Below are 16,338 nucleotides of genomic sequence, written 5' to 3'. Positions count from 1 at the left end.
CACTGTTTTGGGTTTCTGGCCTACAAATTCTGCTCTTGTTTATTTTGTTTCCAGGTGCAACTGGCAGCTGTTTTCAGCAAAAATCGTTGATACACAGACGCTACCTAACAAGCATTAAACTCTAGACAGTCAGGTTAGACACAATAATATACATAGTGGAGCATTTAGTGGGTAAAGAAACTGGTGGAGACAAAAACAGCCAACTGGAAATTGAATTTTGGAAACACGGCTCCAAATGAATGCTAATGCTGCTCGAGTCTGGAGTTGTTTTTAAAGTTCATATGCTTCAAAAATAAACATAGAAGAGTATTGTTGTCTTTTTTTCTCCTACGTAAAGTCGTGTTTGTTTCCTACAGAAAATGTGTCGCTCTTTATACTGCATCACTTGACACCGCGGGTCAAATTGTCACGCTATGAAATTACACTCAAAAATTAAAGAAAAAAATGCAGTTATTACACACGCATTGACTTTAGAAATCGGTGTGTTATTCATGCACCATTTGGTAAAAAAAATAAAAAAGATTGAAATACAGATTTATATGCTTGTGTTTCAACATTGGCTTAGTTTGCTAAATTTAAGTCTGACGTTATTTTAAAGTTCATATGCTTCAAAATAAATTATAGAAGAGTATTGTTTTCATACTTAAACTCTGGGTTTGGAAGTTGCACAAGTACTGAAAAATTTAAAATCTTGCCCAGCCCTCATTACGTAATAACATAAGACCTGCATGTACACATAAAGAAAAAAATTCAACATGCAGAACACAGTATTAAGAAAGAGATTAAAAGCAGTATGCACAGTAATGATTTTAATATGCATGTCTGCTAGTTTAAATATGTGTCGACATGTCTAATTGTCATGTATTTCCCATGTGAATGTCTGTGTGTGTGTGTGTGTGTGTGTGTGTGTGTGAGCATGCTTCAGTGCTGCACAGCTGTAACACTGACACAGCTGGTACGCCTGAATGCGCTCTGCTGTGGGATCCTGGTCATTAAAACTGAGCGTGTGACCGAGTCAAAGGGAGCACATATCTCGCATATATGAGGTTGCAGCGCACATAAATACAAACACAGACGCAGGAAACGGCAAACGGTCCGCTCCACAGCTGGTCCTCTCCGATACTGCAGCTGCAGGCAGACATGAGGAGTCCAGGATGGTGCTCAGGCAAGGGGAGGAGGGGATGGTGGTGGTGGTGGTGGTGGTGGAGGGGGGGAGTAGAGAGGACCCCGGGCTTCCCCCTCTCCTCGTCTCCTCGCTGTCCTCATCATGCCAGCGTTCACCACATGAGAGGCTGTGATGCCTTGCAGCAGCGTGCTACCTCTAATGATACCCAGCGCCTGCCAGCAGAGGTGCTGCTTGTCATGCTTGAACTTTACCACCGCTTGTTCCGTGTGTGTGTGTGTGTCGGAGTGTGTGTGTTATTCACAGCTCTGCACATTGTTTCCCCCCTTCCTGCTCTGATGGTATTTTATTTGGTACAGTATTTGCCCTAAAACTGTAACTCAGTGCCGCCAAAAATAGAAACCATGAGACATATTGCCATTATTTCTCTGGGTGCCATTCATCCATCTGCTCTTTGGAGAACATGTAATGGCACTCTTGGGGCTATTCATAAAGTTCACTCTTCTGCGTCAGGACTCGGGGCTTTCAGTGAGAGAAAGGAAAACCCAGAAAGCATGTCAGAGAAAGCATATTCATCCCTTCCCCTCCAGAGTGGAGATGAACTAACAATAAAACCAGTTTCCTATACGCTGGTAAACATGTCCCAGGTGTGGAACTGTGTGACGAGGATTAAAACAATTCTCTTATTTTACCCTTTTTTCACCACTAATTCATCTTTTACTGATGCAGCTGAGTGCAGGAAATTGAAAAGTGCTTTGTCATCGTGCTGTAACTTTACCTGAAATATCCCAGCGGCACCAGAGATGCTGTAGGCGTGATGTCACCGCCCAGCCTCCTCCCACTGCTGCCCCTGGAGATGGTCTCCGTAGCAACCGAATGAGGCTGAGCACAAGATTCACCCAGCTACAGTGACAATGCTGACTTTGGAAAATTTTTTAGGCGCTTTCCAGGAGTCTGTTAACCTTTATGGACGAGATTATTTTCTTAGAGGAGTCAGATGTTTTTGGTTTTGTGATCCTGGGAAGTGGTCCAGGTCCAGCAGCAGCAGCGTCGACTGCAGACCAGACGGCTGCAAATATTTTGGTTCCTCGAGTCACTTGCAAACAAGCAAACAAAAAAGAGAGGATTGCATCACCACGGTGACACAGTAGCTGTCACTGCAAACCCACAAGTCTCACAATGTGCATCTGTGCTGCAGCAAACGAACACTGCAGCCTGTTCTTTTCTCTTGCAGACCTGAATACGCTCAGTGCGTTTAATGCCAAATTATTTTCAGCACTTTCAAAAACATGAAAAGCAGGATTTGCTAAAATATTCAGGGGTGGAGCAACATGCTGCAATAAGCCACTGCTGCATGCAACACAAAGTCAGATGCCTCCCCTTGCAGAGCCTCGCTGTGCATGTTAAAAAGCTTATTGTCACGTAAACACAATTTATTTTTGTCCCCTCACCCTCCATATAAAAGGCGTCTTCTTTCCAGTACGACCTTGGTGTAATATAACCTGAAGTGTTCCTGAAGCAGGCACTTACCTTGACTTGAATTTCACTCACTCATACAGACACATTGTGTAACGCAGCATAAGGGTATCCCTGCAACAGTGACACTGACTCACTCGCCAACTGACTGACTCATAGTTCTTCCCTCCAGCATCAGGATGGCTCACTGAATTGAATGAAGCCGCAGTTTTTGTTTGTTTGTTTGTTTGTTTGTCTGTTGTCGTTTTGCTGCTGTCGGTGCAAATGAAGAAGCCGTTTTTGTGAAGTGTGCTTATGTTGCACGCTGTAACCTTAGAATTGCAGCGTGTGTTAAGACACTGTTATCATGTGGAAATTGTCCACAGGTAGAGACTGGTACTCTGCAAACCTTAGCTAAGATAATAAGCTCGTGCAGTGGGTGTGTTCACACTTATTTGAGGTTATCTGGGTAAGTGAGATGCAGCTTGGCAGTATACCGCAGTGGACCAGTGTCCTTGTGTCTCTCCTGGTGTCTGGCTCTTTTCCAGCGTCTGCACTCATCCTGCTGGGCCTCAATCTGATGAGCACGACTCTCTCCTTTCCCCTCCAGTTCTTTCTTCTCCTCCTCCTCTTTACACAATGTCCTGTCCCTCCCTCCTTTATCTCCCTCTCTTCCTGTCTTTGCCTCAGATGTACTGTTTGCTCCAGGGGACACAGAGAAGGACACACAGGGAGCTGCATTACTATATATTTGTCTACGTAAGACACTCCTTCTCATTTATTACCTGCACTTTCTGAGCCCCGGTCCTGGAGCTGTCTGTGTATAAACTGGCCTCTTTTGCAGAGCACCACAGTTTCTCTCTCTGGAGCTGTGACACTGGAGTGACTCATCTCCCAGTGGGTTAAATAAATTGAGTTTCAGCGACAATGCATTGGAAAAAAAGTGTTTAGCGCTAGGTTGCAGGATTGCTACATACCCTGAGGAGTGGAAAGAGTGGTGGAAATACAAAATGGTCATAATATATCAAATAAGGTCATTTAGCATAAGATTGTCATAAACATAATGATAATTATGTTTATGACAATTAATTTTAAATATGTATGATAATTTTGTATGAGAGAAATATGAAATGACAAAATATAAGTAGGAAAAAGTTGCATCATCATATCAAATAGCAGAGATCTGTTTCAATGCAGCAACAAATTAAAGGGTGACTGTGCTATTCAGAGCTCCATCTTATTGCATTATGGTGGCAGGAAGGAGCAGGGTCCAGCTGGATTTTTGTTTGCAGCCTTTTTCATACTGTGTGTGAGTGTGTGTGTGCTGGAAACCTGTGGCTGCTGCAATGCAGTATCAAGGAGCAAGAAGGTACAATAGACCTCTTTTAAAAAGACCACTGCACTCCACAGTCTGCAGGGCTGGACAGCTCTGATTTTGCAGTGATTTTTCCAATATCAAACCTTTAAAAAAAACGATATGGAATACTACAGAAGAGGATCAATCTAAATATCTGCTGTTTATTACAACATGTCCTTGATAGGGCTGAGTGTTGAACATAAATACTTTCTTTGTACAGAAAAGAAAATGTTCTTCAGGCACTGTTGGGCAGAACAAAAAGGATTAAAGTCTGTATTTAGTGTGTTGTTGTGTATGTTGGTTTAAAACACTGACAGGTTTCAACCTCAATGGGTCTTTATCTGACTAGAAAATGTTTTTTTAAAAACACAGCGAGTGCTTAAAAGTTAAATTGGCAGCCATGTTGATCAAATTGTTTATCAAAATTGTTATATGGCTGCCTGTGTTTGGACACTGAACATTAGAGAAAGCTGCCTTTAGTTTAATAAAAAAAATGGTTTTATATTAAACATCTGGTTATATTTCTCAACGAAAATGATATGTATTTTTCTAGATGTGGTTGAAAGGAGGAGATAGTCGAAGAAGTGGAGTTCAGTGCACCTTATTAATTGCACATGATGTCAGATTAATCTCTCATGCAGAAGAATGAATGAACCAAAGTGACTTAAATGTCTTATATACTTGTTGTGGCTCAGTTCCATCTATTCTTTTACATTGAAGGTTGCTAGACATGGAGCGTATATGATCAGCCTGTCAACACAGATGTAGCATCGTACTCAAGTATGGTCAGTGGAGACATCAGGTCTGTCCTGAAAATACCCATGTACCTATAAGGTTTATGCTTAGTTTACAGATGCATGCTGTGCAGAATTACAAGGAATGCATCCTAACAGTAAGGAATAAAAAAAAGTATGTACCAAAACTTGGCTAACATATCTGTACTCAACATGGCCAGATTAAATCTTTTAGGGAAACTTTTCATTTGCAGTATTTACTATTTAGTAAGTATTTAAGTCACACAGGAGCAAATAGAAATAGGCTTTAATGTGTGGTTATCTCATACTGTTTATTGAATTAGCAGAGAACGCGCTATATAGCGATATATAACGTTATCTTATATTGGGATAGATTTTGGCTATATTGTGCAGCTCAAACTGGAGATTATTTACTTTTGTTTAATTAACGTGAGAAATCAATAGCATATAATTAAAGGACAATCAACCCTAAATGCTCTGTGAAATAAATAAAGCAACAGCAGAGTGAAGAATTGACTTGCTCCCTCGATGATAATGACCCGTCAGTTCCTCAGCCCTCAAGTTCTTTGCTTTCTGTTCCTGTGCCAAAACAGCATCAGATGGAGACGAGGACAAGTCCTGAAATCAATACCTTTTGAAAACAAATTCATTGTTGACACCCTCATCTGCCAACTCACACACAACCAACCGTTTTCAGTCCCCATATGATTACAACACGCACATCACTGAGAGTGCCGGGACCCTTCGCTTTTAATTAAAGCCAGCCAGCTAATGCAAAGCGAACAGAGCTTTAGAGGCTGCATTAACAGTCTTTGTAATGGGCCCCCGGCTCATAAATAATGGCTGTGCTGTCATGAGGAACCTGGGAAAGCCATTAAGAGATAGTGAAAGGTATCTGCATGCATGTGTGGCAGCAGGCAGGCAGACAGACAGAAGGGGCGACGCGGGGAGCTGCGGCGCTCGCAGGTCTACCAGGAGTAACCTTGGCAAAGCCGAGTCTCAAACAAATCATCCCGCTGGCCTCCCCCTCCCCACACGCACCTCCTCCTTTCTCCTCCTCTTCCCAGCCAAGGGATTCCCGCTGACCTTTGGCTCTTCCGGAGGTCATTCCTGGCCACGGTGCATTCATTCCCAGCTCCAGTATCGATAGCAGGGAGAGGGTTTACTATTGATCAGTTTGTTCCTCGCTCTGAATATGGCTGAGCACAATGATGGAGGTTTTACTCTATTTTAGTCACCCACCTATCTATTATAGATGAAGCTTGTTGCCAGGAAAGGTTACAGATATAACTGCTGTAACGAGAGTTATAAGGCAGGAAGTGAATTCTTGTTGTACCTCTGGATATTCTCAGAATTTCAACAATTAAACTCCGGAAAAAAACACCTGAATGAAGTCAAATGTACCCTCAATGAAAACAAACAAAGGTCTGCACGCTGTAGCTCCATTTAGGGCAATTTATTAGAACATCCACAAGTGATGCTTTGAGCTAAATGCTTTTCTTTAGACACTCTGTTTACATGATAATCACAGAATTCTCCAGGTGAAACATAAAACCTATAAGTAAGTAAATAAGTTATCTTATATGTGATGTAAGAACCTCAGAAGTACACACAAATAACATCAAGCCATTAGCTGTCATACCTTCTATATGGTTAGATTTTAATGGTGCCGCTGTGTAAACTGTAAAGCCATGCCAAGAGACCCAGAGAGCTGCTCCTGCCATGATGGGACTTGGTTCTGTTTGATTCAGACCAAAACAGCCGATCTGTGGCACTTATGTGCACGAACTTGGAAGTTTTACAATTGACAAAAAGTTGTGCCAAACAAAACGGATGTGGATAGCAACAAAAATGGGTGGAAATATCAATATAGTGAAACGGGTACAAGCCCTGTCTGCAGCCAGTTTACTGCCTGGAGTGTGTCAAGTTCTCCAAGCTGGGAATGCACAGACCATCATCTACTGCACGTCATATATTAACTGTGGTTAAGTACCTCATACAATGTCACTTCAAAAAAATCCAAACTATCCCTTTTAACTTTGCAGGTATTCTTTGCCGGACTTGCTTAATATTACCTTCCTGCTCCCGTCCCCTAAAATAATATCCTGTGTCTCATCTACCGTTTGCCTGATTCCTTGTGAATGCAACATTAAACATACAGGAACAGGAATCTACACTAACCAGCTGATGGGAACTCACAAAGGACGTGGCCAACGTATGAGTAGGGGAGACCTGGCCTGTTTGTCACAGTGCTTATTAAAGACAATTTTCATGAAAGTACAATAAAGCATAACAGGATACAAAGCTTGTAGTCAGCAAATAATAATCCACTAATTTTCCTTTTTACAGTCCAGCCTCTTCAGTCATTGTGATAGCTTTTAAAGACAGTACCCTTTTCACATTTTGCAAACTTGGAGTATGTGTTCATATCGTACAGTTCATTCACAATGTCCAACCAGTTTCTTTAGGTGGGGGGTCCTCTTTAAACCACTAAAAGCAGTTTAACCAGGTGAGTGTATTTGCTTAGAATGTGCTCTTGTTTTAAATTTCCCAAATATAACACACATCACAGCTCATGGTCGTAGTCTACCTTGGATGGTTACAAAATTATGACTAATATCAGAATCCTGACTCAGCATTTGAATGGCATATCCATCACTGCTGAGTTCTGTAACAGTCTGATGCTGCCACAATAAACCACAACAACTTCTTATGTGGCGTTGCAGTGACCAGCAGCAGTGCTGCTGAACAATGCTGGAGATGTGTACCCCTTTAAATTGCCCACACTGCAGATAAGGTAAGGAGTGGTACTGTAGGCTTCAGTGCGGATGGTGAGCGCCTTTTTTTTCCCTTCTCCATCACCAGCAGCTCGTCTCTTGGTATGCAAAGCAGTGCCCGAATGCAGGTTTGACTAATCTTCATCCACCAGCGGCCACTGCTGACTACAGACATTTTCACCCAGAAATCTCCCACCTAAAAAAAAAAAAAAAAGAAACCCTCTCACCCCCCGCCGAGCTGCTGAGACCTTGCGGGATCAATAAAGGCCACTTTATATTCATGTGTGTGTATGTGTGCGTCCGGCTCTGTGTAATTGCACACTCGTGAAGCCCACTACACGTAGGGCGATTCTTTCATGCATGTCGTTTCAAGTCAGTGTCTGAAGACGCTGCTCTGCTCACCATGTAGGCTATTAGGAGCCTCACAGAGTCTGTGCACTAAACGCTGGGACGCACTTGACTCTGCAGATCTGCAGTCGAGATGTTTCACGTGGCGAGCCCCAAAAAAGGAAATAAACATGTAAATTAGAAGATTCAAAGGGAGGTCATTATTGATGCATATGTCCCAGAAGACGTCTAATTATTATATCTTGCTAATAAGATTATCTTTTTTTAAGCCTTCACCCTCCTCCTCGCCCTCGCGTCTTCTCTCACTCTCTCTCTCTTTTTTACCCTCCCTTTGCAGATGTTGCCTCTCTGAGCACCGGATCAGGAGCATTTACCTTTGCGGCTGTCTGCAGCCACACAGCTCGTCACACAGTCACGCTGGCGTGGAGGGGGAACAGAGGAGGCAGATCATTCTGCTGATCCCAGCACCTTTGCTTATTAAGGGAAGCACCGGCACCTCCTTGATCGGTTCCCTCCTCCCTTCTTCTTCTTCTCTTTTTTTTTTTTTTGTGTTGCGCTGCTAATCGCCATCCCACGACAGCCTACCCGGAGGAAAGAAGGAGTCAGGGAGGGGAAAGCGAGGACACACCCGCACATACTGTACCCGGTGTACACGGCGAGGAGGATGCTGCTGCAGACAACATGAGGTGAATATCATCGACTGCCCCAAATTGGAGGTGTTTTTTTTTTTAACCCGCTCTGAAGATAGAAGAGCTGATTGTCGCAGCTGGTTATTCACCTTCCTGGTACCAGTGTCCAGCAGGAGCATCAACTCACATCAGATATGAAGAAGATGTCTGCAGGTATGTGTGGAGATCAAGATAAAGCAGCTATCTGATATCGACTGTTTATGTGTTAGAGTGTTTGCATGTGATAGTGCATTGATTTGCACTTGCACTGAAAAAAACGTGATAATAAGCAATTAGCATGTATTTATAGATTTGTTGTATATTTCACAAGGGTTTTATTTTGTAAAACTGTGCTCCCACTCTGTCATGATGCAGGCAAGAGCTACAGTTTTTCTCTTGGAACCTATTTCCTTCTATGGATAAATTATTTATAGATGTTTTTGAATATTTCAGAGACGGGCACCATTTCAAGACTAAAATGCTCCAACAAAACTAAACTGAAGTCAGTTAATATGCGGCGTGTGTGTTTGTGTTTGGTTCAGCAGTAAATCTTGACATTTGTGTTTAGACTGCAGTGGTTTTCTATGATATTCTAGACAGGATGCTGTCTGTATGAATTTAGTGCCTGCTGCATTTCCATATTCATGCATGGCTTCACTGCAAAAAGGTAGTCCCATTCATTTCAGTGGGTTTTCTCCATTGCAGCAGATCAGTGCCCTAATTTACGAGCTTCTGTATGTTTTATGTGGCAGTTAGCCTGTGAGTTTACCTGCATTGAAGCCATTTATATGCAAGGCGGATGTGCTTATTTGCATATTAATTTGCCCGAGTCAGGAGCAGGAGTGTCTGTCAAGTTTTCATGAGCTGATTCATTATTGCATCGATTGCCTTCTCATGACAGGATAACTTTACATAACTCGTATCAAATTTGGGAACATTGTTTCAGAGGGTGGCTTCAGTTTCATCTATTTTCAGATGTTTTAAAGCGAACTCCTGACAGCTGTGGACTGAATGAGTATTGAGTGCTGAATCATGTCTCCGGTTGTCCTGACCTTGTTGTCTGTCTTTGCTCTATCTGTCCTACATGCAGTCAGATCCTAGGTGACATCCTGTGGCCGTCAGGTCTTTACGGTGTTGAGCCCCCTCCCTCTCCTGGCCCCTGCCTGCAGTTCTCCAGGCTGCAGGACCCAGACTCACTGAAAAGTGCAGGCCTCCTCCTCACCCTGCAGAATGACTGTTGCCACAGGCGACCCCTCTGACGAGGCGGCCGCGCACCCGGGGCACCCGCAGGACTACGACCCGGAGGCCGACCATGAGTGTTGCGAGCGGGTGGTCATCAACATCTCAGGGCTGCGCTTTGAGACTCAACTCAAAACCCTCTCCCAGTTCCCGGAGACCCTGCTGGGGGACCCCAAAAAGAGGATGCGCTACTTTGACCCGCTGAGGAATGAGTACTTTTTCGACAGGAACAGACCCAGCTTTGACGCCATATTATATTATTACCAATCAGGGGGCCGGCTAAGACGGCCGGTCAATGTCACCCTTGATATTTTCTCAGAGGAGATTCGCTTCTATGAGCTGGGCGACGAGGCCATCGAGATATTCAGAGAAGACGAGGGTTTCATCAAGGAGGAGGAGCGAGCTCTTCCTGATAACGAGTTTCAGAGACAGGTGTGGCTGCTGTTCGAGTACCCAGAGAGCTCAGGTCCTGCTAGGATTATTGCCATAATCTCTGTCATGGTCATCCTGATATCTATTGTCAGTTTCTGCTTGGAGACCCTCCCCATTTTCCGTAACGATGACGATGATATGCACAAGGCTCACTCAAAAGTCTATTCACCCGAGACCAACACCACAATCATCAGCTACACAAACACCTACTTCACCGACCCCTTCTTCATTCTGGAGACTCTCTGCATTATATGGTTCTCCTTTGAGTTTCTAGTGCGCTTCTTCGCCTGCCCCAGCAAGGCGGGCTTTTTTGGTAATATAATGAACATTATTGATATTGTTGCTATCATCCCGTACTTCATCACTCTCGGCACGGAGCTGGCAGACAGGCCAGAGGATGGTCAAGCGGGTCAGCAAGCCATGTCCTTAGCCATTCTCAGGGTCATCCGCTTAGTGCGAGTGTTCAGAATTTTCAAACTCTCTCGTCACTCCAAGGGGCTTCAGATTTTGGGTCAGACCCTGAAAGCCAGCATGAGAGAGCTCGGCCTGCTCATTTTCTTCCTCTTCATAGGTGTCATCCTCTTCTCCAGCGCCGTCTACTTCGCCGAGGCGGACGAACCCGAGTCGCAGTTCGACAGCATCCCGGACGCGTTCTGGTGGGCGGTGGTATCAATGACCACAGTCGGCTACGGTGATATGGTCCCGACTACGATTGGCGGCAAGATCGTGGGCTCCCTCTGTGCCATTGCAGGTGTGCTGACCATCGCCCTGCCCGTGCCTGTCATCGTGTCCAACTTCAACTACTTCTACCACCGCGAGACGGAAGGTGAGGAGCAGGCTCAGTACCTGCAGGTCAACGTGCCCAAAGCCGACTCGAACGAGGAGCTAAAGAAGAGCCGAAGCGGCTCCACCATCAGTAAATCGGACTATATGGAGATCCAGGAGGCTGTGAACAACAGTCACGAGGACTTCCAGGAGGAGAACCTTAAGACGGCCAACTGCACGCTGGCAAACACAAACTATGTAAACATCACCAAAATGCTCACAGACGTGTAGTCGTCTGCTGTTTTCCTCCTCGACACAGCAGGAAATGTGGAGCTGAGCAGCCGGATGGGACAGGTGTGCAGCCTCCCACCTCACGTGTGCTGGAAAAATCAAAGGCAATAGAATTCAGGATGTTGATGATGATGATAGACAGTGAAAAAACAAAAATACTACAAAGACCATCCGCTCACTCCTCCTCGCTCATCCTGTCTTCATCCCTCACAGCTTGCCCTTAAAACTCCTGATAACTGTCAAACAGAGTGAAATTTAAAAATTTTGCATTTCTGCATGGAGTTGGCTTTTTGTGTGTGTGTGGCTGTTTAAAAAAAACAAAAAAAATTACAACAATGCCTAAAAATCCTGCTCACAACAGTAGCCAACAGTAGTGCACAAAAAGAAAAAAGGGAGAAGCACACGGCAAGAAAAAAAAGTATTGCTTTCAAAAAGGAAAAAAAAAAAGGCAACACAGCACTGCTTTCTTCCCCCGTCCCTCCGTCCCCTCATTTCCCAAGGCACACTGCTCTGCCATGCGCTTTCTGAAGAGCCCTACTTGCGCGCTACATATGCTGCTTCCTGGAGCCAATGAAACTGTCTTACGCTTAGAAATAAGAGGACGTGTGAGCATAAAGCGAGCTCACTCGGGCGCTGAAGCGGCCTGTGGGTGACTTGTGACGAGGTTGGTGGTTTAAGTACACCACGTTTATTTCAAGGATGAATGACAGCCATCAGCGCTTAGCTTATGGTTCGACACCTTTATTTCCCAGCAGACATCAGTATCTGATGAATGACTGAGAATGGCCTTGACTTTTCACTGCTTTGGTCTTACATGTACTGTATGTATTGCAATGCAAGCTTTCCCCCTTCCATTCACCCAAAACTGGTCTTACTGCAGAGCTTTGAGGACAACTTGAATGTTTCTTCTTGTTTGTTTTTTCACACACAAACACACACATACACACACACACACACACACACACACACACACACACACACACACACACACATACACACACACACTACTTATTCAGATAGATAGGTTAACTGTGACTTAACTGATAGCCGATAGGTAGGTAGGTGCTGTTAGTAGTAAACATAGTTAGTAGATAATTGCATGACATTTTTATATGAATGAGAATTTCCACTTGTTTCTCGACTGCCACTTGCTTCATCACACCACTGTATATTTGTCTGTACACTGCCTTCTATACAAATCCACACTTTTAAAAAGGATGCCTGCAGGTAGCTGAACCTAAAGCTGTATGCTAGAGGATCTCTTAAGGAATAATCATAAGGCCGAACCTCTACAGGAAGCGGCGTCCTCGTCAATATTAACATTCCATGTAGTAAGTCATTACGTCAAACTTTCTGCCGGTTCGCTGTAAAACAGCTGAGCTGTGATTTCAGGCGTAAAAAGTCACGCTCTAGTTTTTGGACATTAATCCCAGTTGCAGATGTGATAGAGTTGCAGTGCTGTCTTTTTCACAGGTTCACACACGATCACGTCCTCATGATCAAAATAGCAACTTTTAAGGATTCATGTATAGAATAATGCTTCCCTTCTCAAACTGCCTTTTTATCTGGTTTACGCTAATCTCCGTGTTGCATGACCTCAAAAACATTCCTAGAAGCATGCATTTAAGATCAAAGAACAAGCCAGACAAAAAAAAAGGATAATTATGAAAATAGATATATTTATTTCTTATATATATATAAAATATATATGTATACAGACAAGACACATATACAGTATACTTTTATCGGAGAATTAAAAAAAAATTAAATAGCAATGTTTAAGAGAAAGCAAGAGCCTTTCCACAATGTGCAAATCATTGCCATGTTCTTATTTTTAACGACAATAATAATTATTTTGAGCACAGTTTCTATGTTCTGCTGAGAGTGCCAAAAACACACTCTTACTAGCTGTTTTTAAAAAAGCATTTTCTTTGTTAGTTTCCAGCAAACCTGACATACATTTACAAAAACAAAGTTTGCTTCACTTAGTCTAAAAATGCCTTCTGTGAACTAATTGTTGAAAGGCAGGGCGTCGTTTTAAAAACGGTTTCATCTCTCACCAGAGTCGTGTATCAGAAGGATTTTTATTGGCGTTAAATTGGTCAGAATTTAAATGGAGTCTGGCTCTCCTCTGAGACGCCAGAAGCTCAATCTGTCTTTAAAAGTTGGCATGAAAATGTAAATTAGGTTCTGATTCTAGGATTGTGTCCAGCTGAGATTTATCTACTGTTTGCTCAACACTGCCAAGGTAACCGTCAAAGGCAGTAAAGTCAATATGGGAAGTGATAATTAGCAGCAGTGTAGCAGATATTGGCAAACCTAGGGGTCCTCTGACTTCACTCCTGAGTCTCTTGCCTTTCTTCATCTCTTCACAGATGTCTTAGGTAATTAGAAAGGTGATGGATTAGGAGAAGGTCTGTAGCAAGAACTGTCTCAATGAATTCTGTCATGCCAGGATGTACATCTTTATTCTTAGGGTTTCATTCTGCTCACTACAGTCTTTAACCTGCAGTAGCAAAATGTTTTTACGCCATCGCTGCCAATATGTCCTCAGGATGCCTCGTCCGACTGCCTGACACGAGGCCTCTGACGTTGTCTCTCTGTCCAGATCTGTGTCTGCTTTCATGAAAGGGGGATTTAAGGAGAATTCTAGTAAATAAACTGGAGCTGTTATATTTGTTGCTTTCCTAAGAGTAGCATAAAAGGTGGACGGAGATAATAGAAATGGTCTGTAACTGGAGGAAGGACCAGATTCAATAGATGTTTAGCAATATTCCCATAATCCTTTTGGTGGTGGGGTCTGTGTGTTTGTTTGTTTTTAAAAAGATGAACCTTAACAGACCTCCACAGTCCAACTAAGATCTTATCGATCATCGGTTGAGTATTGATGTGGGTCTGTTGATGCACAGCGATGTAGGAGTCGTGTGAATGTGTGTGTGTGAGAGAAAGAGAGAGAGAACCACTGAATGTCAGTGTCTTAGCCTGGTTGTACAGCTGCATTTATGCAACAGCCATTTGCATATATCTGTATATGTGAAAAAAAAACAGTCTGACCAAAAATATTTGTCTATGCATGCAAATGCATTGTATCTTATTGTCTCCATTCCATCTTTTCCTGACATATTTACGATAAATGTTACAGATCTGTGCAACATTTATCTGTTGTGTTTGAAATCGGGCACGTCACTGTACCTCAGCCAAATTCACTGTAGCAACTCGTCCACTGGAATTCACGATGTTGTAGTTGAATCTATCGACGGTTATTTCTGCTTAAAGCACAAAGACGAGTAGAATCATCCTCATCTGTATACCTGCAGATTTAATCTGTAAATGTTTTTATTCAGTGGAAACAAAGTCAATTCACATGATGTTGTATTGCTTTATAGAGGGCACCACAGCCTCTAAAAAAATGTCATCTCTCACCTGCTGAGGGACCCACCAGCAAATCCACTCCATGAGAAGGGTGCCCCACAGTGAATACACTGAGAAATCTATGCAGAGAATGATTATTAGCTGGTAGTTGAGAGGGTTTAAGTAGATTTTCTTTTCTTTTTTTTTCTGGCACCAATTACATGTTGATCCTGAGAGCTGACGGCGCATTTAAAACGAACCTTTTCAAGCAGAAGAGACACTTTGCAATATTCTGCTGCTGTACGTCAAACACTCACACGTTGGCTGAATGTGAATCTGAGCTTCTGTTTGTTTGAACTGTGGCGTCAGCTCTCTGCGACAAGGCTCCAAAACTCCTACACATGGGAAACAAGATGATCAATATGCAATCTGTATGCATGTGTGTGTTTGAGGACGAGCATTTCTTTTTTTTTTTTTCTCTTTTGTTTGACCCCCCCAGAGCCTCATAGCGCCGCATCCACTGAAACAATATGTACAGTTGTTCACCTTCCCCCCATCCTCCCCCCATATCATAGAGGCCTGAAAACATCCATCAACATTGGTACAGTGGATAATGGATTTTCTTTCTATGAAATGAAATGTGAGAGAATAATGTAAATAATAACCAATGGATGATGGAGCAAAAACCATGTACTATATACTGTATGTGAAGTCTGGATTTAAAACGTAGTATTATCTGCACTTTACAAGACAAAAAGGACAATCTATGGACAAGAAAACATGTGAAATTAAAAATGCATATAATCCTTCCAAATGATCATAACCCTGACAAAGTAATATCAATAATGAAGCCAATAATAATTCAACTGAAATGTTGTGGTCAGTGTGTTTATTGTGTGTTTTTGCTTCAAAATGCGATATGTTTTCTCAAAGAAGAAGAAGAAGAAGAAGAAGAGGTGTTTTTCAAATGTTCCTCCAGCCTCCTTCCCTCACATCACATTGTTCACAAGGTATTTAGTCAGCAAATGATTTGAGCAGCTAATTTTAGCCAGTAGAGCGTCTGCGCTGATGCAAAATGCCATGAATCGATCAGAAGCCTCTTTGTTGTTATTCTTAGGACATCCAGCGTCTTTGTAGCCGCGGGCAGTGTGGAGGACATTTTCAAACGCCTCTTGGTATCTTCAGCTTCTTCCTCCACCCTTTAAGTGCACAGTATATGCTCCCTGCAGTTAAAAGAGAGAGCAGGGTGTTCTATTAATAGCCTTTTTTGTTAGAGAAAGAGAGAAAGGAGCAGGAGGAGGAGGAGGAGGAGGATGAACGTGAGCAGAGGAGGAGAGAAGGCTGGGAAGGAGATGGCAGAGGAGGAGAGAATTCTTAAAGAAATCTGTCACAGTGAACTTTTCATGGCAGCTCAGCTCTGAAATCCATGTGTAACAAGCCACAATAGGAAAAAATGACACATGTATTCATGCTTTTTTTTCCTTATACAGGGCTCAATGCTTTTTTTTTTGCCAGGCCTCTAATGTTGGTTGCCAAATATTTTTAAAAATGTGGTTTCAACTTTTAATCGCCCTATATTTTCAGTAATTTGGATACTATACAAATTTATGTCAGCTTTATAATGAAAATGTGTACAGGAAGTATTACAGTAGGCTGCCTGAGCTTGATCTGTCACTTATCAAGGTGTGTGTTGTTCAGGAGTATAATTTTCCATCCAGCTTCACCTCCCAAGCCTTTACATATTTGTTTGTTAAGTTGACAGTATAGTCACGGTTTT

General features: G+C 42.9%; 1 protein-coding gene across 1 annotated transcript; it reads left to right on the top strand.

The window, feature by feature from the left end:
• The first annotated feature begins 7,720 nt into the window (after nucleotides 1–7,720).
• LOC131968617 (potassium voltage-gated channel subfamily A member 2) lies at nucleotides 7,721–15,433 on the top strand. Its single transcript, XM_059329580.1, has 2 exons — nucleotides 7,721–8,657; nucleotides 9,574–15,433. The coding sequence occupies exon 2, from the start codon at nucleotides 9,714–9,716 to the stop codon at nucleotides 11,208–11,210; it is 1,497 nt and encodes a 498-aa protein (XP_059185563.1). The 5' UTR covers nucleotides 7,721–8,657; nucleotides 9,574–9,713; the 3' UTR covers nucleotides 11,211–15,433.
• Nucleotides 15,434–16,338: the final 905 nt, after the last annotated feature.

The sequence above is a fragment of the Centropristis striata genome, chromosome 3, assembly GCF_030273125.1.
Source record: "Centropristis striata isolate RG_2023a ecotype Rhode Island chromosome 3, C.striata_1.0, whole genome shotgun sequence".
NCBI classification, from domain to species: domain Eukaryota; kingdom Metazoa; phylum Chordata; class Actinopteri; order Perciformes; family Serranidae; genus Centropristis; species Centropristis striata.
Note: the sequence above shows the minus strand (reverse complement) of the source record. Positions and strands in the feature narration are given on the sequence as shown.